The sequence below is a fragment of the Eubalaena glacialis genome, chromosome 4 (genome assembly GCF_028564815.1).
Source record: "Eubalaena glacialis isolate mEubGla1 chromosome 4, mEubGla1.1.hap2.+ XY, whole genome shotgun sequence".
NCBI lineage: Eukaryota > Metazoa > Chordata > Mammalia > Artiodactyla > Balaenidae > Eubalaena > Eubalaena glacialis.
This window is the reverse complement of record NC_083719.1, coordinates 144,983,198-145,005,352: the sequence shown is the minus strand read 5'-3', so window position 1 is coordinate 145,005,352 and position 22,155 is coordinate 144,983,198. Positions and strand designations below refer to the sequence as shown.

At 38.8% G+C, this 22,155-nt stretch overlaps 1 protein-coding gene across 2 annotated transcripts; it reads right to left on the bottom strand.

Annotated features, from left to right (window-relative positions):
* Nucleotides 1–232: 232 nt before the first annotated feature.
* MAT2B (methionine adenosyltransferase 2 non-catalytic beta subunit) lies at nucleotides 233–17,367 on the bottom strand. Of its 2 annotated transcripts, none has more exons than XM_061188434.1 (7): nucleotides 17,263–17,367; nucleotides 9,364–9,558; nucleotides 7,915–8,029; nucleotides 7,577–7,729; nucleotides 4,697–4,890; nucleotides 1,672–1,785; nucleotides 233–1,154 (listed from the first exon to the last, which is right to left on the bottom strand). In XM_061188434.1, exons 1-7 carry the CDS (start codon nucleotides 17,290–17,292, stop codon nucleotides 984–986), a joined length of 972 nt encoding a protein of 323 aa, XP_061044417.1. In that variant the 5' UTR covers nucleotides 17,293–17,367; the 3' UTR covers nucleotides 233–983. The 2 variants fall into 2 exon arrangements, with proteins under 2 accessions (XP_061044417.1, XP_061044416.1); XM_061188433.1 differs by lacking the exon at nucleotides 17,263–17,367 and adding an exon at nucleotides 14,851–15,010.
* Nucleotides 17,368–22,155: the final 4,788 nt, after the last annotated feature.

Here is a 22,155-nt window from a genome sequence, read left to right as displayed (position 1 = left end):
ACAACAAGTAAACACGATATCTGTAACATTCTAGATTTCAAGTGGTATGTTCACCAGGGTTCATTTTATTATTGTGTTTTATATCTTAATGTATATTAACTATATTCTCTTGTATGCATCAGATGTTACATGATAAGAAGGTAATTGTAAAAAATTAAAGCAACAAAACAACAGTTCAGATATCTGGTCCTTACATTTAAAAAAAGAGAAGTAAATACAAGAAAACTAAGCATTACCATGCCAGCAGTACATATTTATTATTATTCATGAATGGTCAAAAGACTTACAAGGCCCATTACTATTGGTATAACCACACATATGAAATATCACTTAGTGACATGGAGTGAAAAGGACAGTTTCATATATATTAAAAAAATACATACACATACACACATTCTCTCTCTCAAAGGCTCACCATTCACTGCTACAAAAGCAGGAGGCATCAAGCTGCAGGAGTTCCAATATACATAACAAGTTGAAACATCTCAAGCATAAAAACTACACTTAAGTTGCAAAAATAAAGTTTCTTTCTTCAAACATTTTGATCTGAGCTCGAGCAAAGCAAATAATGGACACCAATGATTTTTATACTATTTAACACACTTTAAAACATAAAAGGATCAACAGATGCAAAAGTCCTGAAAATGTAGAGGTTATTTATAGGAATGAACAATGCATTTCATCCAAAAAAATGTCTACAGCAGATGTGTTTCATCCTGGCTCTCAAATGTTTGAGAATCATAATTTACTATATTCAAACAGCAAGTTAAGCCAGAACAAAATGATAAACAGAAAACTCATTACTTCAAACAAGGCATTACTGCCCTTGGTTTCCTTAGACAGTTTCACTAGTGCAAGAGCATCATCTACCTGAAAGACCATGAGTCACAAAGAGCACTCGTACAAAACTATTTCCTTTTTTCTTTAAAAAGTGCCACATACTTGACTTCTCATTTAAAAAAAACAACAACAACACACATACACTAATGAAAGACTGTCTGTCTCCATCTCTTGTCAATGAGGAAAGGCCAGAGTGATTCTTTGATTCCAATTCGAAACGGTGTTCGCTGGCCAATGCCTAAGGTCTCCAATTTGGAGCAGTCAAGCTGAGCGTTTCTCGGACGTTGTGCTCCTAAGACAGGACTGTCAGTTATCTTTAAAACAAAAACAAAAAATCAAAAATAAGAAGCCCCCGGCTGAGGCTTTATATTCTCTACTTCCCTCTGCCCTCTTGCCCTCGGTGCAAGAAATCAGATTTGATCCCTGGAAAAATAATAAAAATGTCCGCCACAATCAAGACAATACTTTTTCTATAAACTTCACCAATACTCCTGGGCTTCTTTATACGTGGTAATTTAGAGAAAATTAACAATAGAAACTGCCAAAATACAAGCAAAGTTCACTTTGATTAGTACCAGAAAATAAAGTTATCCAAAACTTCCAAACAACAAGAAAAATGTTATCCATAGTACACACTGTAGTGATAGACCGGGACTTCCAAACAGTAAGGCTAGCTTGTTTTTTTTTTCTTGCCCACGCCTCAAGGCTTGCAGGATCTTAGTTCCCCTACCAGGGACTGAACCTGTGCTCCCTGCAGTGGAAGCGCCAAGTCCTAACCACTGGACTGCCAGGGAATTCCCAGTAAGAAGGTTTTAAATGCCATGTACTTACCGGTCTTAAGTGGCTGCTGGGGAGGTTGAAGGTGTCTGCAATTGCACACGCCATTTCATACTTAGTCATCTGTTCATTGCCAGACCAGTGAAAGGTTCCCTTAATTGATGGATCCTGACAAGGACACAAAAAATTCAAAATGGTTTCAAACTTTTTGAGTTGAGTGGAATGGCAAGTTTGACAAGAAAGCTAACTTAAACAGGTTCAGGAAATAAAATGCATCGCTCCTTTCTGGAATGCTATACACAAGATATCTAAAATCAAATTCCTATAAATACCCCCAGCTAAACAAGAAAAGCAATTTCTAGAATTTAGCCTTAAGAATTTTTTTAAATAAAAATGTAAGTAGCTCCAATTTTATTTAGTGGGAATCCTAAAATGATTACAGATTTTTATGAAACACAGGCCAATTTAACAAGTATTTCCAATTATCCTAAGACGCTAAAACCAAAACTTAACAGAACCATTTTTCAAGATGAGCTAATTAGTCATAACATCCTTAAGTACTGTCATGGTACGTATTTTTTTAAAAAAATATATAAATTTTGATGTATTAAAAAAAGTCACGCGGGACTTCCCTGGTGGCGCAGTCGTTAAGAATCCGCCTGCCAGAGGCTGACAAGAATGACAGGTCTGTGAACGATCTGGTCATCCTGCTGTACGAAACGGCTCTCCTGTCTTCTGGCTTCAGTCTGGAGGATCCCCAGACACATGCTAACAGGATCTATAGGATGATCAAACTTGGTCTTGGTATTGATGAAGATGACCCCACTGCTGATGACAGCAGTGCTGCTGTAACTGAGGAGATGCTGCCCCTCGAAGGAGACGATGACACGTCCCGCATGGAAGAAGTAGACTGAGCTCTGCCTGAGGATTACGTGGCCGCGTGTTCAACACTCTTGTCTTCCATTTCTTCTGATAATATGTTTTCACGTATTTCTTTATTTTTGTTAACATTTGAAAACCTGTATGGCATGACAACTACTTAAGGGGAAGATAAGATTTCTTTCTACTACGTGTGATACTGTGATACTTTAGACACTAAAAGCAGAGCTCGTTTTTTTCTAGTTTCATGTTGCCTTATTTTAACAGACGGAGGTAGCGTTTGTCGTCAGGTGTATGTAACCTACGTTAACTTCATGGTCTGAAGTGTTTAGCTATCAAGCGGATTCTTTAGTAGACCAAATCTTCTGTCACTGAAGTGTTCTGAAGTATATACCTTGATGTTTAAAAGAAAATACTTCTTAAAGCAACTTTCATCTTCTGGGATTTACTTTTTAAACCTTCCATCGCCTGTACTGACTGCATGTGCCAGGCCCCTAGAAATTAGTGTGTTCAACTGAACCAACTGGATGGGAGTCACTGTCCATACATAGGGCTTGTTTTCCAAAGAAAAGTGTTGTTGAGAGTAGCAAAATCATAAGCCTATCTAGGCATGTTGTAAAGCTGTTTGAAAAGTGACTCAGAGCAAGTTTTGTGAATGGAGACGTAGTGTTCAAGTCACATTCTGTTTTAAAAGTTGTAACAAATACAGATAAATTAAAAAGAAACTTATTGGGCTCCCCTGGTGGCGCAGTGGTTGAGAATCTGCCTGCCAGTGCAGGGGACACGGGTTCGAGCCCTGGTCTGGGAAGATCCCACATGCCGTGGAGCAACTAGGCCCGTGAGCCACAGCTACTGAGCCTGCGCGTCTGGAGCCTGTGCTCCACAACAAGAGAGGCCGCGATAATGAGAGGCCCGCGCACCACGATGAAGAGTGGCCCCCACTCGCCACAACTAGAGAAAGCCCTCTCACAGAAACGAAGACCCAACACAGCCATAAATAAATAAATAAATAAACCCAAAGTTTAAAAGAAACTTATTTGAAAAAAAAAAAAAAAAAAGAATCCGCCTGCCAATGCAGGGGACACAGGTTCGTGCCCTGGTCCGGGAAGATCCCACATGCCGCGGAGCAACTAAGCCCGTGTGCCACAACTACTGAGCCTGTGCTCTAGAGCCCGCAAGCCACAACTATTGAGTCCACATGCTACAACTACTGAAGCCGGTGCACCTAGAGCCCATGCTCCACAACAAGAGAAACCACCGCAATGAGAAGCCCGCGTACCACAACAAAGAGTAGCCCCCACTAGCCGCAACTAGAGAAAGCCCATGCGCAGCAACAAAGACCCAACACAGCCAAAAATAAATAAATAAATTAATTAAAAACAAAAAAAGTCACGCTACTATTAATATTCTAAAATAAATCAGTCTCTAATCTTTCTTTCTGTGGATATTCTATTTTTTCAAATGCTTAAAATGAACTACTATTCAAATATCCAGAAACAATTACAAATTATTCTTACAAATGATAAATCCCTATGTAGGTTCTTCTTTGCCACTACCTAAATCTTAAATAGACATTATTTAAGACAGTCTTCTTAAAAGACATTAGGAGATCATTTTGTTACCTGAAGAAAAATACCAGTTTTCAGTTATCTTGCAATAAGAGAATGACAGATGGGGTGTACAGTATTTGAGAAATAAAATCAAACGTAAGAGCATAATACTTTTATTATTCATAAATACAGCCTACTATCTGAACTACTTTTGGTTGGTGTCCTTTTTAAGTTTTTAAAAAGCACTTAGAGGGCTTCCCTGGTGGCGCAGTGGTTAGGAATCCGCCTGCCAATGAAGGGGACACGGGTTCGAGCCCTGGTCCGGGAAGATCCCACATGCCGCGGAGCAACTAAGCCCGTGCGCCACCACTACTGAGCCTGCGCTCTAGAGCCCGCGAGCCACAACTACTGAGCCTGCACTCTAGAGCCCGCGAGCCACAACTACTGAGCCTGCACTCTAGAGCCCGCGAGCCACAACTACTGACGCCCGCGCACCTAGAGCCTGTGCTCTGCAATGAGAAGCCCGTGCACCGCAACGAAGAGTAGTCCCCGCTCGCTGCAACTGGAGAAAGCCCACGTGCAGCAACGAAGACCCAACGCAGCCAAAAATAAATAAATCTATTAAAAAAAAAAGCACTTAAGATTCTCACCAGCATCCTCTTCTCTGCTAACTGACGACACACAGTGGCCACATCTTTGACGTGTGTGGGGAACCGCTGCTGCCAGTGGTCCATGTTCGCAGACTTGTTGCTGAACTGCACTTTATCAAACATAACAGTCACGGCGCTTTCCTCAAGCTTTTCAACTTCTCCATACAGAACAGGAATTCTCAAAACAGCAGCTCCTAGAGAGTAATAAAAGCAGATAATACCTCAAAGCTGACTGGTTCTTAAGTCTTGCTATAAGATCAAAGTGTGCGGATTTAAACGACATCATCGCAGAAAACTTGCAATATACCAAAATGACACAGCTCACCTATTTAACAAATGTGATCCTGAATATTTTTAAGTGTCTCTGTCATGTGGGGTATTTTTTATAATTATATTAATTAAATAATTTCTTCATTATTGTGGCCATTAAAAATAAAACTGATCATGACAACTAAATGCAACAAGTGATCCTTGATTGTACCTAAAATATAAATGCAATAAAGGACATTACTGGGACAAAATTCCTATAGAGACTGTATTGTATTAATGTTAAATTTTCTAAGTGTGATAACTGCATTGTAATTATGTGAAGAACATCCTTGTTGAAGATACACAGTGAAGTATTTCAGGGTGAAATTCAACTAATTCTCTATGAGTTCAGGAAGAAAAGACTGTACATATGAAACACGTGGCAAAACATTAACAACTGGTGAATCTATATAAAGGGTATATGAGTGTTCACCACATAGTCCTTGAAAACACTGACTAAGGAATTATGAGGTATTTCTAGTTTATGTTGGTCAATACTGAGGGGTTACAACAGATTAAATAATTAACGCTTTAACTGAAATTCAAAAAAAACTTTAAAATTAAATTAACTTATTGCACAGCTGCACAGACGACCTTTGAACAACACAGGTTTGAACTGTGTGCATCCATTTATATGTGGATGTTTTTCATGTAGCACATCATGTACAAGACTTGAAGTGGTCAGCCTATCCTTACACAGGCATAAGGTGAGTGACCTTTAATATAAAATTAATAACGTGTTAGTTTCCTTATTGTTTTATAACTTTGTTTTCAAAGAGTTACATTACCATACAGCATGCCTCTCTTCTCTCATAATTGGAGAAACTCCGTATCAGTCTACCACACAGATAAGTGGTTTTTGAAAAAAAATACCAGTATTTCTAACACTGTATTATGAATATGACTATAATACTGTATGCCATTTAAATTTTACAAAGATTCACTCATTAGTGTATAGGCTAGGCTACCATGAAACAATCATATCGATTACACTAGGCTACCATAAAGCAATCATATTACTGCTTCTTCCGTATCAACGCCTGAATCATACCTGTAAATAAATACAAATTTCTTCTCACACTGTCTTTTCATTTTTGACGTGTAGTGTTAGTAATATGTATAACATCTATAGTGTTTTGTATCATATAAGACAACAATGGGAGTTCCCTGGTGGTGCAGTGGTTAAGAATCCGCCTGCTAGTGCAGGGGACACAGGTTGGATCCCTGGTCCAGGAAGATCCCACATGCCACGGAGCAACTAAACCCACGCACCACAACTACTGAGCCTGCACTCCAGAGCCCGCGAGCCACAACTACTGAGCCCACGTGCTACAACTACTGAAGCCCACGCGCCTAGAGCCCGTGCTCCGCAACAAGAGAAGCCACCGCAACAAGCCTGCGCACTGCAACGAAGAGTAGCCCCCGCTCACCGCAACTAGTGACAGCCCGCGTGCAGCAACGAAGACCCAACACAGCCAAGAAAGAGAGAGAGAGAGAGAGAGAGAGAGAGAGAGAGAGAGAGACAGAGAGAAAGAGAGAGAGAGAGAGAGAAAGAGAAGGAAAGGTTAAAGACGTGACTGTCCTGGGAATTATATTAAAAAAAAAATACAGGTAACACACAAAATATGTGTAAATCGACTCTTTATGTTTTAGTAAGGCTTCAGTCAACAGTAGGCTGTGAGTGAGTCTTCGGGGAGTACACATGGATTTCCCACTGTGCAGGGATTGGCAACCCTAATCCCTGCACTGTCCAAGGGTCGGCAACCCTAATCCCTGCACTGTCCAAGGGTCAGCTATATATTGATAATATATTCAAGGATGATTTCCGAAGGATAATTTATAATACAAAAAAAAACACCCCTAAATGTGTTAGTATGGTATATATACTAGGGGATGCTTCTCAGGGATGTAGTACAGTCTGAGGCAGGAGTTTTAGTGCAGGGGATCATTAAGTCAAATATTATGCAGCTACTGATATGAAAAAGATATTCCAGAGATGGCTCCGTAAGAACTGAAATGCATGTATGTGGGGGGAGAAAAACCAGGTTACAAAACAACATGCACACCGGTTTAAAAATTCAAAAAAAATACTTCCATACATAAGCACAGTTGGTGCTTCTCTCTCTGAGGGAGTACTGAGAGAACTCTTTACAATTTTAAATGTTTTTAAAAATTTTTTCAAGGAGGGTATACTTTTTATAAATCAGCACATTTATGTGTGCGTATAGATACACAAACACACACAGGAAAAAAGAAAAACCATACAAAAAACAGAATACCGCAATCCAAGAAAAATGATATTGACCTGTATTACAAAAATTTGTACTGTATGATTTGTTTTCTTTAACGATATTCCTGTACCCACTGATTCTGGAAAAAGTCTGGAAGGATTCATAAATTCTTCAGGATTTTGAAAATTCTTGTTTTTCTATTAACTGCATTCCCTAGTTTTTCTCCAATGATTTATGTTCCTTGACTAATCTTTTTTTAATTAGAAACATATATATACATCATAAACAAAAAGGAATCCTCAAAAGCAGTCACGTACGGGGCTAAAGAGATGTGTCTTACCTAAATTGTTCTCCAGGACAGCCCTTTCTCCTTCTAATTTTGTTTTGCCATATAGATTTAGGGGACTTGGTATGTCTTCCTCTCTATAAGGTGGGTTTGTTCCATCAAAAACATAATCGGAGCTAATGTAGATTAGAAATGCTCCAACCGCAGCTACAAAAAAAAAAAGACAAAAGAATCTATTAAATTACTACAAGACATTACTCTCTACTGGAGTTTCTAACAGCCTATTCATCATATATATAACAAATCTTTTATAAACCGTCTACAAAAGTTTAATCTTTACAAACTCAGCAATCACTCAATATCTTATGAAGATTTTATGAAGACATCATTACCTGCTTCCTTTGCTAAGTTCCCAGAAGCAGCCACATTAAGTTGAGAAGCAGCATCGGGCTGATTTTCGACAACATCTGGCCTTCTCTCTGCTGCACAATGTACTATGACATGGGGCTGGGAGTTCAGCATTGATGTGTTTTTAACCCAAAAAGGAATAAAACAGAAGAACTGTAGCCTTCCAACAGTAAATTAATTCATAGAAAATGTTTATTACATCGACATTCCTTCAACTAAAGAATCATTGTAATTTTTAATGTAGTTTTGTCACACTTCCCTTTTTCAACTTTCAAACTTCCTGAAAGGGAAAGAGCAATTTAGCAATTCCTAGGCAAAATCAGACACAACTCTTGTTGACAACCATGCTTTTAAATCAAAAGAAGCTTCATCCCCCTAATCTGGGTGGGAGAAAAGAGCGATCATTTATGTAATTAACATGACCTAAATACTTAATAAGTCTACGGTAAAGGGAGAAGAATATCAATTGCAAATTAAATTCATAAATTCCAATCTCTTAAACCAACCATTTAAAGAAGATTAACCATCCATAAAATTGTATTCCCAGTTGAGCATTTAAGTATGCCACCTATATGCTAAGCACCGTGCGAGGAGCAAGGATTTCACAATCTAATGCAAAAGACAGATATGTAAAGACACTGTTTCAATATCATATGACCTACATCAGGACAGAGGAATGCAGAGGGTCCTTTGTAGAGAAGGGGCACCTACTTCCCAGAGGAGCTGAGTAAGAGCTAAGATTTGGGAAGTTCAGTGACATACAGGGCTCGTGTACCCACTCACCCAACTTCCTCCTTCTCAGCAATTGCTCGAAGAAGCATGATCTGAGAGCTGTTTTCAAACTTAAATGTGCATAAGCTGGGATGGTTCTTAAAATGTAGAGTCCCAGGGCCCACCACACACTTACTGAATGAAAATCTCTGGGAGTGAGCCCTAAGAACAAGTTTCCCAAGTGATTCTGATGCAGGTTTTCCTTGGATCATATTTTTAGAAAGAACCTGAACTTCTGATTTGATCAGAGGTGTAACAGAATCTAAATTTTTCTGTAAGTCTTCTGTGACCATCGCCAACAAGTGGTTTAACCACTCTTGCCTTTGTGATCTCTAAAATGCAAATGAGAATATTTTGCAGTTTTGTAAGGTTTACAGATAATATTAAGAAAGGATTTGCATAGAAAGTAGTACTTAGAAGAATACTTCACAAACATAAGCATTTTACAAAATGCTTCATTTTCTGCCTTTTGTCAACCTATGTCTCAACCTAATCTTTTTAAGGATGACATATTCTTATCCATGCCAAAAAAAAAAAGTGTACTATATATTATTGTTGCTTAATATGTTAGAGCTTTCAGTCACTTCCTTGAGAACAAGAGCACTTTTCAAGTCATCCAGACAATTACTAATAGTTAACTTATGTGTTAAAATAAACCATACCTGAAAATCATAAATGATGTGATGAACTGCATTAGAATCCAAGAGATTAACCTGCTCAAATTTTGGTCTTGCTCTTCTAAAACCACAGCCAACGGCATGCCAATTATTCTGCTGAAATTCTTTGTAAACAGCTCTGCCAAGAAGCCCAGTGGCACCAGTAATCAGAACCCGCCTGCTGGGGATGTTAACTTCCTCCTAAATGTGAAGGGGGCGGAAAAGGATTGTTTAATTTGAAAATAGTCTCTCAACGAAATCAGCCACCATCTTCATTCACTAAATACTTCAAGTCTTAATTGTATGCTTCCTTTCCTATACCTATAAGCCAATTCTTAAGTTAGAACAAAGATTAATCAAAATGCATGGGTAAGTGTGTCACTTAAGAAAAAGTTTTGCCACGGAGCAACTAAGCTCGTGCGCCACCACTACTGAGCCTGCGCTCTAGAACCCGAAAGCCACAACTACTGAAGCCTGTGCACCTAGAGCCCGTGCTCCGCAACAAGAGAAGCCACTGCAATGAGAAGCCTGCGCGCAGCAACGAAGACCCAACACAGCCAAAAATTAAAAATAAAATAAATTTATTAAAAAAAAAAGTTTTAATAATCTTATCCAAGAAAAAGAACCTAAGATGATACTGCAAGGAATCACCTAGTCAAATAGATTTAGATTTCCTGTGGTAATAATGGAAAAGCTTATTTTTACAATCAATGATGTCCAAATTAGCAAAAAAACAGCAATTACGTTCTTCTGTTTATAAAAATGCAGTTAGTTCTAAGCTTACTTACTTTATGGCCTGATTAAATACTGGGGCTATGTTCTGCCGATGTCTCCAAATTGACATTTTTGGTCTTCAGTTTTTAATCTCAAGTTTTTTTTCAAATCTCACTGACTTTATCATACTGTGATAGGTCCAAATTAGAGAATTCACATTTCACAGAATTTATGTAGAAGAAAAATAAATTTGGTCCTTATTAGCACTAACATTCTTTCTAAGTTTAACCAAACTGGTAAATATTCCTGCATTAACTGTTTTTTTTGTAAATAGTTTCATTTGTATCATTTTTTTAGATACCACATCATATAACATTCTTTTTTTAAAATTTTATTTATTTTTTATACAGCAGGTTCTTATTAGTTACCTATTTTATACATGTTAGTGTATATATGTCAACCCCAATCTCCCAATTCATACCACCACCACCATCCATATTCCTGCATTAACTCTTAATTTACCTATTTAGACCAGTTAAAACTAATAAAGATAGAGGATAAGAAAAAAATAAATATTTTAAACTGGTCTGTAATGCTATTGTGCAAAAGGAAAAATTCCTCACACACTGAAATTAAAAAGGAACTACTATTTAAGAAACAATTTAAGTTCTATGTTTACACAGAACTTTCCCTTCTTCCCAAGATAGGTAACACCGAATTTCCTCAGACTCCTGAATTAAGTCAACATTTACTATTAAAAAACAACAAAAAGTTTTATTAAATTTTATCAACTTGAGGCCTTTTAAATTTCAAATGTTGTTATAGTCACCTAATTCTGAGCTGTCAAAAATCTTAAATATGCACACAATAACCTTTTTTGTGCACACACAAAGACTTTTTTTTTCCTGGCCCTCAATTCAGCTAACTTAGAAGACTATACATTTTTTTAAAAAGGCCACCCAAATCAAGTATTTCTATCATACGAAAAACCTGAAATGAAAGGGCTGACAGAGACAGTACAAAGGTAAGTTCTTAAAGATATTTTTTCCTTAGTTCAACCAATTTCAAGACATTTTAGAAGTTAGAGAAAAATTCATCTATGCTCTGTGTTGCAAAACTTGGCTCTAAGCCAAATGATCTATAAAAACAAGGATTTCAGCCAGCAAAATATTTTCTTTGAATTTCTGGCAAGAAAACAACTCTACAAAGATTCTAATTGTAAAGAGGTTAAAACATGCCAAGTCTAGTAGAGATACAATCAGAAAACAATTTACACAGGATAAATACCATAAAGATCCCTGGGAAAAGACTATAACAGAGCTATGATGTGGTTTCTTCTGAGTTTCTCACTTCACTCTCAAAAAGGAAAGGAACAGACAAGAGTTCTTAGATCAGTGGTTCACAGGCTTTATTCGCTGAGGATAGGAATCGACTGGAAGGCTTTCAGATCAAGTAGATTTGGAATGAGGCCTGATAATTTGCCTTTCTAACAAGTTTCCAGGTGGTGCTGATGCTGGTGATTTGGAAACTGAACTTTGAGAACTCCAGGGAAGTCCAAGACCTTCCTAAAGACAGCTCTTAATCAAAGAAGTCAAAAAACTGCCATCTACCTTTCTAGCAGCGACATCTTCTTTCCCATTTTCCCCCTTAAAAAGGAAAACTAGAAGTAGTTAAAGAACAAGCATCATGCTTGCAGTAACCACAAAATTCTTAAACAGTAGAATAAGATCTCTAGGTACTTCACTGATTCTGTGAAGCACATTTTTTCCTCATTTATCATCTCTGTTAAATGAATGAAATAAAGATGGTTTGGCAGTGTTTTTTGCTTTTTAGTGCATCTTAAAATAAGAGCCCAGATAATCTTATAATTGAGAGCATCTTAGATTTGATGAAATACAGTATTAAGTTACAAGCACAGCAAGGCTCTTTAGGGAATATAATACCACTTAACTTTAAAAAAGGACGGGGGTTGCATGGAAAAAATACAACCTTACATCCTTATACCCTGGGATAATATGTAAGGTCCCTGGAAGAAAATACGAAACAGTCTGTGTTACCCAGTGGTCAGATGTCAATGCTCAAGAATTTTCTATGTTAAAAGAGCAGAGATCTAAAGTACAAGCATTTTCTGAAACAAAAGATTCTGCACAATCTTATATTTGAAAACTATCACGTGTTATATAAACCTGCATCATACCTTTTGACCACAGGAGAAGTCCTATTAGACAGGCAGGGCAGATGTCACTTCCGAAGTGAGGAACCTTGTCTACAGATGTTAAAGGTTTTGCCCACAGTAAAAGGGAAAAGGTTGGAAGCAGAACTTGGGCCCTTTTGCTTCTATCATCCAGCCAAGTTTTGTCTCAATCCTTTGAACTTATACGCGGTTTCATGATGATTAACCACACTCTGTGGCATTGAGAAGTTACTCCATCTCTACTGATCTAACTCCTCACTGGTGAAATGAGGCATTTGGACAAGATGACTAAGGCTCTTCCAGCTTTACAGTCCTACAATTCCATATTATCCTTACCACAGAGGGATCTGAATAGAGTGAAAGAAGGTTCATTTACTTAAAGTAACTTATCCTCTTTTCATATAGTTCTCTGTAGAGACTCAATGAGCACCTTCTGTCACCAGTATAGCAGCCCAACAAGATGTTTTCATTTGGATTGCAAGTTTATTGGTGGTTAGCAAATAAAATATGCATCACTCTGAAATTAAAAGAGGCCAAACAAAAGTATCTCTTCTATATTTGACTTTGTATAAACAGAACTCTACCTGAAGCTTCTTAAAGCACACTATTTTGATTTTTTTCTTTTTAAAAGAGGAGAAATAGTCCTCTACAAATTATTTTGGACCATTACTCTGTAAATTACTTTAGTTCTGCAAAACACAGGAATATCCAAACACTTCAAGGAACTCTGAATAGAGGAACAAAAAGCTGTCTAGTTAACACAAAGAATAATTAAGAGTTGAAGATACTCTGTCTGCCTGAAGAGTCTATTTCTCAATTTTTATTCTTATGGGTCAGGAATATTAAACACCACTTTAAGTTGCCCTGAACATATGTGCCTCTTATCCTATAAACTCTTAGATGTACAGAATTCAGTAACTTCAGGTGACCAGATTTACAGACACCAAAAACAAACAAACAAACAAAAAACACTTGAAAAAGTAAATGCATATAAATAAACGAAGAGCTGTAGCTCTTATTATGCCATCAAATAAAATAATACCAAATTGTACAGTAATGGAAGATAAATGGCTCTTTCAAAATGGTCTAAACAGTACTCTGGAACAGAGGTTTCTACTTCAGCACACTTGGATTAACTTCTACTAAAAAATGTCCTAGAAAAAGTCAAGAGTGAAACAAAACAAATATCTAAAGAGGGATCTTCTTAAATGTTAGTGGTAAATGTAATTATACTTTGCTATTTTTAAAACCTCTTCAATTTGGCAAAGCTTCACACTGATTTATATGATTCTAACAACATTCCCCTTGAGGCAATCTTTGAGGAGATACTCCTGGACTTTAAAAAACTTTAGATACCTAGGTGACACTTGTCTAACTCCTACTGGCATCCTATTGTACCCCACAGACAGTACTATTAACAGGAACCACTACAGTCTATTTCTCAAACAGAAACTATAAGACACGAGCAAGTTTTAATTCTGGTTTTGAGAGCAGCAAATATGTGCCAAGCTTTTGGTTGTGCAATTTTACTGAAGGAAAATCAATTTTCATTAGTCTACTGAACTCCTACTGTGAAAACTGATTAAGCTGTATATACATACATGTGCGCATATACACTGACATAAACAAACAGTATGTAACACTACAGTACTCAGCATTGTTTGGGGTACACAGGAACAAAAGAGAGGTTTAAATAGCCCATTATTCTAACCTTACCCTCCAAATACCAAAACGATTTGAAAACACTAAATATGCTGTATTTTGAAGGTGTAAAAATTCTGCATAATCAAAAATAGCCATCACCTATACCCTCTCTTATATCCTTAAGATATGTTGGCCTGGGCATTAACATTCTTCCTATCCCCAGTGCTAGATATATTCTGTGGACTGATGAATGCTGGGGGGCCTGGAATGAAACAGGAGAGAATGGGGGCTCTCCAAACACAGTAGTAGCTTTCGTTTATGCAACCTCCGTAGTGGTTCAAATAGATCTGTATTTGAATCCCGGCTGCAACCTTACTGAATGAACTTGGGCCAAGGACTTGCCCTCTAAGCCTCAATTTTCTTATCTGTAAAATGGAACAAAACCAGTATCTCATAAATATGAGGACTAAAGTAAATAATGCATGTGAAGTGCATAACACAGTGACGAGTTCAGTAACTTTTCAACTCCAATCCTGTTATTATTTCTGAAAAGCCGCCTGGCCCCTATCTTTCTTAGGGATACGAACTGTTAAGACCGAAGGATACGAACAAAGGATGAAAAAGAAATTTAGAAATAATCAAAACTGAAACAGCTCTGAAAACCCCTCTTCGTTCCCGGGAGGGGAGACGGGAGGCTCGAAAGGGAAACCCGACCTACTCTTTTCCCGTCACAGCGGCTGAAAAAGAAAACACAGAAGGGTGTGCACCGAGGTAAACAAACTCGGCGGCGCCGCCCTCGCCGCCCGGGGCCTCCGACTCCGGCAGGAGGCGTCTGGAAAACCACTCGAGCTCCCGCTGCAAGACTCGTCCCCCTCCGCGCACTCAGTTCCTACGAGACGCACCTCCCCTCCCCGCCCCAAGACCCGGGCCGACTCCCTCACCTCCACCAAACGGCAGTTCCCGGGAACAAAGTGGATAGAGAGCTCCTTCTCCCGCCCCACCATGCCCGCCGTCTTGGCGCCGCCGCCGCAGCGACCGCCACTTCCCCCAGCCCAGGATCGCCGCGGTCCGCAGCTCTAACGCCCTCGGCCCGCCTCCCCTAGGTCCGGGCCAGCCCCCGCTCACCGCTTCCGGCTTCCGCCGCCAAGACCGCGCCCCTTGATTGGCCACGCTCCGCCGACGCCCCAGAAAGGGGACTGGCGCGCTCGGGACGCTCTCAGCCCACGCGCCAACTCTTAAAGGGAAACAAAGGCCTTGGTCTTAAGCAAGGAATGCGAGTTTTGTTTTGGGGCCGGGGGCGGGGGGGAAGGAGGAGTTGTTTATTTTGTGTGTTTTTCCTTCCCGACTAGGTAAGGATTGAATTGGATCGCCTAGACTTGCGCAGTGCATAAGAATCTACTGCATAAGAATCTACTGGGCACGTAATACATAAAGTGGGATAAAATAGTTTAAAGTCATGGGGGGAGGGGGGAGGGGGGAGGGGGGAGGCGGGGGGGAGGCGGGGGGGAGGGGGAGGGGAGGAAGCACAGTGGACCTGTGTCTCTAGAGCATTAAGAGTGTTTTTTGAGAGATTTAGAAAGACACTGGAACAAAAATAAAAGTGTTGGTATCTGAGTCATTAACACCTCAAGAACCCATTCGTCTTTCCGGGATGCTAAAAAGTAGTACGTGTGAAATTCCAAAGATGTGAAACTAATTTTGACTAGTTAAAAATAAAAAGATGTGGGAGGCTGGGGGATGAATTATTTGGGTGCCTCTTCAAAACGCATATTCTCGGACTTCACCAGTAATTGCAGAATTAGCTGTGGTAGTAGAGCCTGGGACTTCTGGTGGATTTAACGGGAGTCCAGATCAGCCTTTGAGAAGCACCGCCTTACAGGCTGCAGCGTCGGGCTACACGAGCCGAACCTCCGCTACCAAGGAAAATTAAAGGAACCAGGGGAATAGAGTAATACTGAACCTTCTACCACCTGGATCGCGCTTTTTTAAAGTGACAAAGACAGCTCTAAGCGTTGAGGCCGACCTAGCACTTAATTGCAACTGATTTCTCTTCCAGTTCAAACCCGAAAAGACCCCGCCAGCCGAGATGCTTATGAAATTTACTCGGGGGGCGGGGGGGGGGGAACCAGAGCATGGACCGCATAGATTTCGCCAACTTTCCACCGAACAGTCTTGAGTGTTCTTGTCCAGACATACAGGATACCAAGACCTTAAAAGTCGCCCGCAAACGTGATTACTGTTTGGATCTTTCTAAAACATTATTTTCATAAACCTTTTTTTGGTTTAATCTTAGAGCTCAACGCTAAGCAGCCTTGAAAATTTTTTTTCCACATCTGAGTCCCGTGACTTTCCTTCCTACCCAACCCCCAACAAGAACTCATTTCCTTATTTGCATAAGCATAAAGTTTCTTTGGAATAGTAACAGAAGAGAGCCTGAGGCCCCCCACTTTTCAATTTGTTTTAATCCAGGCTGTTAATCAATTTAGCATTATTTAGAGTCCTTGAGAGGAATGCCCCAAACACTTAAACCATGCATAATCTGCAAACAAAGAAAAGGTGTGGGTGGGTTTTGGGGGAGCGGATTCAAGATCCTCTGGATCCTCTCTTTAAGGAGCGGGAATTTTTGTGAAGTTTCTAGTTGCAACGTGTGATGCAGTGTGATCTTTCCAGGAAAAAAAAAAAAATTGTGTTCAACGCGAAGACGGTTTAAGGTCATGCATATGCAATTAGCATTTTGAGTCTCAGAGCAGCCTTATCTAGAGCGAGGAACAAATAGAGTTTACTTGCCTGCATTTGAGGATCTGTTTTCATGTTTGCCAGATAAAACGTGGGTATGGTTCCAGGGGCACATGTTCGTGTATGGGTTTTAATCATTCTTTTTAAAAACGGAAGTTTCTTTGTGAATAAAAACGCCACTGTTATACAGACAATATCCAAGTTCCTGTGGTGGCTAAGTCTATAAATTTAAAGACAGCAATCTGGAGATAAAAGTTAGGTTAGCAGATTCATTTCATGCCAAGACAAAGAAAGGCTGGAGCACAAGACTATAGATAAAAATCGTTATTTATATAGAACCTTCACCTACATCACTGCATTTAATCTGGTAAATGAAACTGCTGTTCTGTTTTGGATTTTATTTTTGTCAATTGAGACTTAGCGGAGCTCTCCATACAGCGTCAATAATTAAAGTTGCTTTATTATTCCAAGTCCCAAAGTTACACGTTTTAAAGAAATGAATGACACTTATTTGTTTTTTTACACACCCTTTCGGCTTTTACCAGACCTTCATTGGGATTCTTTTAAAGAAACTCTTAACTCCAGAATGCTTCTTTTCTTGAATAGCTAACTCTTACCTGTTCCATGTTCTCCGGCATTTCAGGCATGATTCCAAAATTACCTCAGGAAAAAGATTTAAGATGGGTCTCTGCCTCTGCCTCCTCGGGCTGGGTCTTTGTTCTGCCTGCAGAGAGCGCAGGCACGCGAAAACGTGAGCCACAGCTTCACTTGACCTTTGAAATTAGCATTTTGAGTCCAATCCCAGAATCTCGTGCAGTTTTCCACATTGCAGTAAACTGGCAGCTGATTCCCCGTGGCAATCTTGAAAATACCCAATGAGAAGTTTCATGTTTTATTGCCAGCCAAATGAAGGTCCATTATCAAAACCATTAGGAAAACCAACTTTTTTTTTTTTTTTAAGAAATAAAGATGTAACAACAAAAACTTCCTGTGAAAACTTGTTGCAGTTTTCTCTTGTAAAAGAAAAGCAAGAGCCAGCAGTTGGAAAGCACACAGACTATGCAATTGATTCCTGTTCTGAAATATTTTATTGAGTTATGCCTTGTTACAACAGAATCCGTTTGGTAAAGTTCGCCAGTGCTTTCCCAACCAGTGCTTTCTAATTAACTATTTCAAAGGACGGTAAAAGGCACTGGTGGTAACAATACGCAGAAATTAAAACGCAACAGGTTATTTCCATGAACAGTGTCCTGGCCTCTGCTTGAGGAAATGGTAGGTGGAGTAGCCTTAAGTTTGGCCGGGCTTTAAGGACTACTAGATCAGTAATTCCCAGACCTGCCAACACCGGAGAACCTTTGAAACACGATCAAGTGGAGCCCAGCAATCCTATTTTTAACAATTTCAAGGGTGATGAATGTGCTTAGTTAAATTTTGAACCACTGTTCTGGATTAATGCTCTGTAACAATTCAAGAACAACCAACAAAAAATTGCCATTCAGATAGAGCTTTAAAAAAAAGTCACTTAACTCTTTATATTCTACGCAGAGTAGACAGCATGTGGTAAACTGTACGAGGCATGTAGAGGGTCTGTAAGTAATGAAGAATATACAATTTTTTAAAATTGATAAATTAAAATTCATCAAAATTTAAAACTTCTGTTCATCAAAAGACAATATTAAGAAAAATAAAACAGACTGGGAAAAATAATCTTGATACATATACCTGAAAAGGACATATTCAGAATACTTAAAAAACTCCTACAACTCAATAGTTTTTTAAAAATCATTTCTAAAATGGACATAAGTTTTGAACAGACACTCTACAAAGTAAAGACATCATGGCCAATAATCGCATAAAAAGATGCTCAAAATGAGGGAAATGAACATTAAAATCACACTGAGTTACATACCTAACAGAATGGCTAAAATAAAAAGACTGATAACATTATATGCTAAGAAGCATTTTAAGCAATTAGAATGCCATTCATTGTTAGTTTCACTTTAGAAAGCTGTTGGGCAGTTTATTATAAAGTCAAATATACACCTACCCCATGACCCAAAATTCCACTTCTAGGTGCTTACCCAAGAGAAATGAAAGCATATATTCACAAAGTCTTGCACAAGAATATTCACAGCAGATTAATTCAAAATAACTTAGGGAATTCCCTGGCCGTCCAGTGGTTAGGACTACGCCCTTCCCCTGCAGGGGGCACAGGTTCAGTCCCTGGTTGGGGAACTAAGATACTGCACATGGCCAAAATAAAACAAAACAAAAAACCCCAAATAACCTAAAACTGGAAACAACCCAAACATCCATCAATAGATGAATGGATAGACAAATTGTGGTAGAACCATACCATGGAATATTACTCAGCTATGCGAAGTAATGAACTGTATGAATGTAATGAAATAAAATTTTATATTTTAAGGCAAGACGAGAAAAATTAAACATAAAATTCTCTCTGTGTGTCCACTTCGGCCTCCTCCCTCCCTCCCTAATATGCACTATGCATCTGCATTACACATTAACCAGAGCTCATCAAAGATGGGAGTGCCTGCTCAACTGTAAAGATCAATATTTTTTTCCTTTCTTTTGATGCTAGCAATGTGACTTCTTAAAAGAATAAAGTTCCCTCCCAGCTCTGTAAGGGGTCTAGTGACTTACTGCTTGCTTTGTATGTGCTTACCTGGACTACGTACCTTTGGTGAACTTTATGTAAACATTAGTATGTCATTTGATGTACGAGCCTTTGTCTCAAAAATGTATATGACTGTGCTTTCAACTTCTAACTGGAGGAACAGTTCTCAGAGCTTTATGAGAATCTGTCTCCCAGGTTATAATCCTCAGTTTGGCTCAAATAAAATTCCCTTTTATTCCTTAAGTTGATTGTTAAATGAATTTTTGTTGACAAAGGAATCTCAAAATCATTATACTATGTGGGAAACCAGACACAAAACAGTATAATTTGATTTATGTGAAATCCTAAAACAGGTGAAACTAATCTATGGTGAAAGAAATTATCTTGCCTTAGGGAAAGGTAGGGATTGACTGTTGCAGCCATAAATGAACTTTCTGAGGTTATGGAGATGTTTTATATCCTGATAGGGGTGTGGGTAACATGACTATATACGTTTATCAGAATTCATCGAACTATATCAATTAAGATCTGTTTATCTCACTGTCTGTACTGCTGTTTGTAATTTATACCTCAATTTAAAAACAATAATACAGTCATATTTTGGATCATTTGGGTCACAACCTTAGACACAGGCAACAACTTCCAGGATACTAGTTTGAGGTAGTGTTAACCATTGCATTGGTACCAAGTGATGAAATAAATGGACAGTTTTTAAATTTCTAAACTCATTAGGATTTTAAAAATCAAAAATTTTTTCCTTGACATAGTACGCATACATATTTCAAGTTTGGGAAATCCATCTCTAAGTTACCGTGATACCAAAGGACAAGAACAAAGAGTTCTGTTTCTTCCTTTTTACAACCTCCTGTGTCCCTGTGTAAATTACCCTCTGCTTCCCCCATCTCAGCTGTTCCCATTTCTGTGACTCTGACGCCCACACGAATGGCTTTGACCAGTACTCTCTCCCAAACCACAGTTTCCACATTCTAGATGCCTAAAAGGCATTTATACCTGATATTCCACTGACATATCAAACTCACAGATACAAGAAACTGAAAGTAAATTTAATATTAATTCCTCATCTTGCCCCCAAACCTGCTCTTCCTCTTAACCTCCCAGGTTTATGTGAAAGATACTATTACACTAATTAATTCAGCTAGACTCAAATATGCATATGGGAATTTATTAGGGGATAAAGATAATAAATTAAAAATGAATCATTAAAAACAATAAGGCCGGGGGACTTCCCAGGTGGCGCAGTGGATAGGACTCTTGAGCTCCCAACTTAGGGGGCCCAGGTTCGATCCCTGGTCCAGGAGCTAGAGCCTACATGCATGCCGCAACTAAGAGTTTGCATGGTGCAACTAAGACCCAATGCAACCAAATAAATAAATAAATAAATATTAATTTTAAAAAAATAAGGCTGGATTCCTACTTCACTTATACTAAAATAAGTTCTTGACAGATTTAAAAAGTTTAACCAAAATATGGAACAAAAGTACTAGAGGAAAATGTGTAGAATAATCTTAGAGTGAGGAAGTCTTTTATAAGCATATCATGCAATTCAGAAACCAAAAGTGAAAATATCAAGAAAATAGACTACATAGATTTTTGTAAATATCTGCATAACAACAACAATAATGATAATTAACATAATCAAAAGACAAACTGGGAGAAAATATACGTGATGCATGAGAGACAAAGAGCTAATTGCCATGCTACATAAGGAAATCAATAGGGAAAAAGCCAATAAACAGAAATTGAATATTGGACTTCCCTGGTGGCACAGTGGTTAAGAAACCGCCTGCCAATGCAGGGGACACGAGTTTGAGCCCTGGTCTGGGAAGATCCCACATGCCGCAGAACAGCTAAGCCCGTGTGCCACAACTACTGAGCCTGCGCTCTAGAGCCCATGAGCCAGAACTACTTGAAGCCCGCGTGCCTAGAGCCCCAGCTCCGCAACAAGAGAAGCCACCGCAATGAGAAGCCCGCGCACTGCAACGAAGAGTAGCCCCCGCTCGCCATAACTAGAGAAAGCCTGCGCGCAGCAATGAAAACCCAATGCAGCCATAAATAAATAAACAAGAAACTGAATATTGATATTAAAAAGCAATTCAGTTGGGAGTTTGGCGTTAGTAGATGCAAACTATTGTATATAGGATAGGTAAACAACAAGGTCCTGCTGTATAGCACAGGGAACTATATTCACTATCCTGTGATAAACCATAATAGAAAAGAATATGAGAAAGAATGTATATATGTTTAACTGAATCACTTTGCTGTAGAGCAGAAATTAACAGAACATTGTAAATCAATTATACTTGAATATATGTTTTTTAAAAAAGCAATTCAAGATGACAAAATTTGAATGGCCAAAACACGTGACAAAGTACTCAACCTCACCATTAGTCAACAAAATGAAATTGACACTATTTTAAGTTCTCTAACAGGTTGAAAAATCTTTAAAGATTTTTTTAATTAATAATTTTTGTCCATTATGTTAACTGTTGTATTTACTAGTCAAGATAGGCTAGTTTACACTAAGTTAACACATTAAATCCAAGATCTCAGTGGCTTCACTTTAAGAAGTTTTACTTCCCACTCCTACAGGTCAACCAGCCAGGACTCTGCTTTACAGTTACCCCAGAAAGCCAGGTAAAGGAGGTTCCTCCATTCTGTAACTCCAAGAATATCTAATAAAAGAACATTGCAGGCAGAGGAAACACCAAGTGCACAGAACACGTGCCTAGGCAGCCTGATGGGCTCAAGCATCTGCAAGAAGTCTAGTGCGGCTGAAAAGAATAAAATAGGGAAGTGGGAGGTAGGAGGTGAAGCCAGAGAGGGGAGGGGTGGGCATGTGGGGATGGAGATC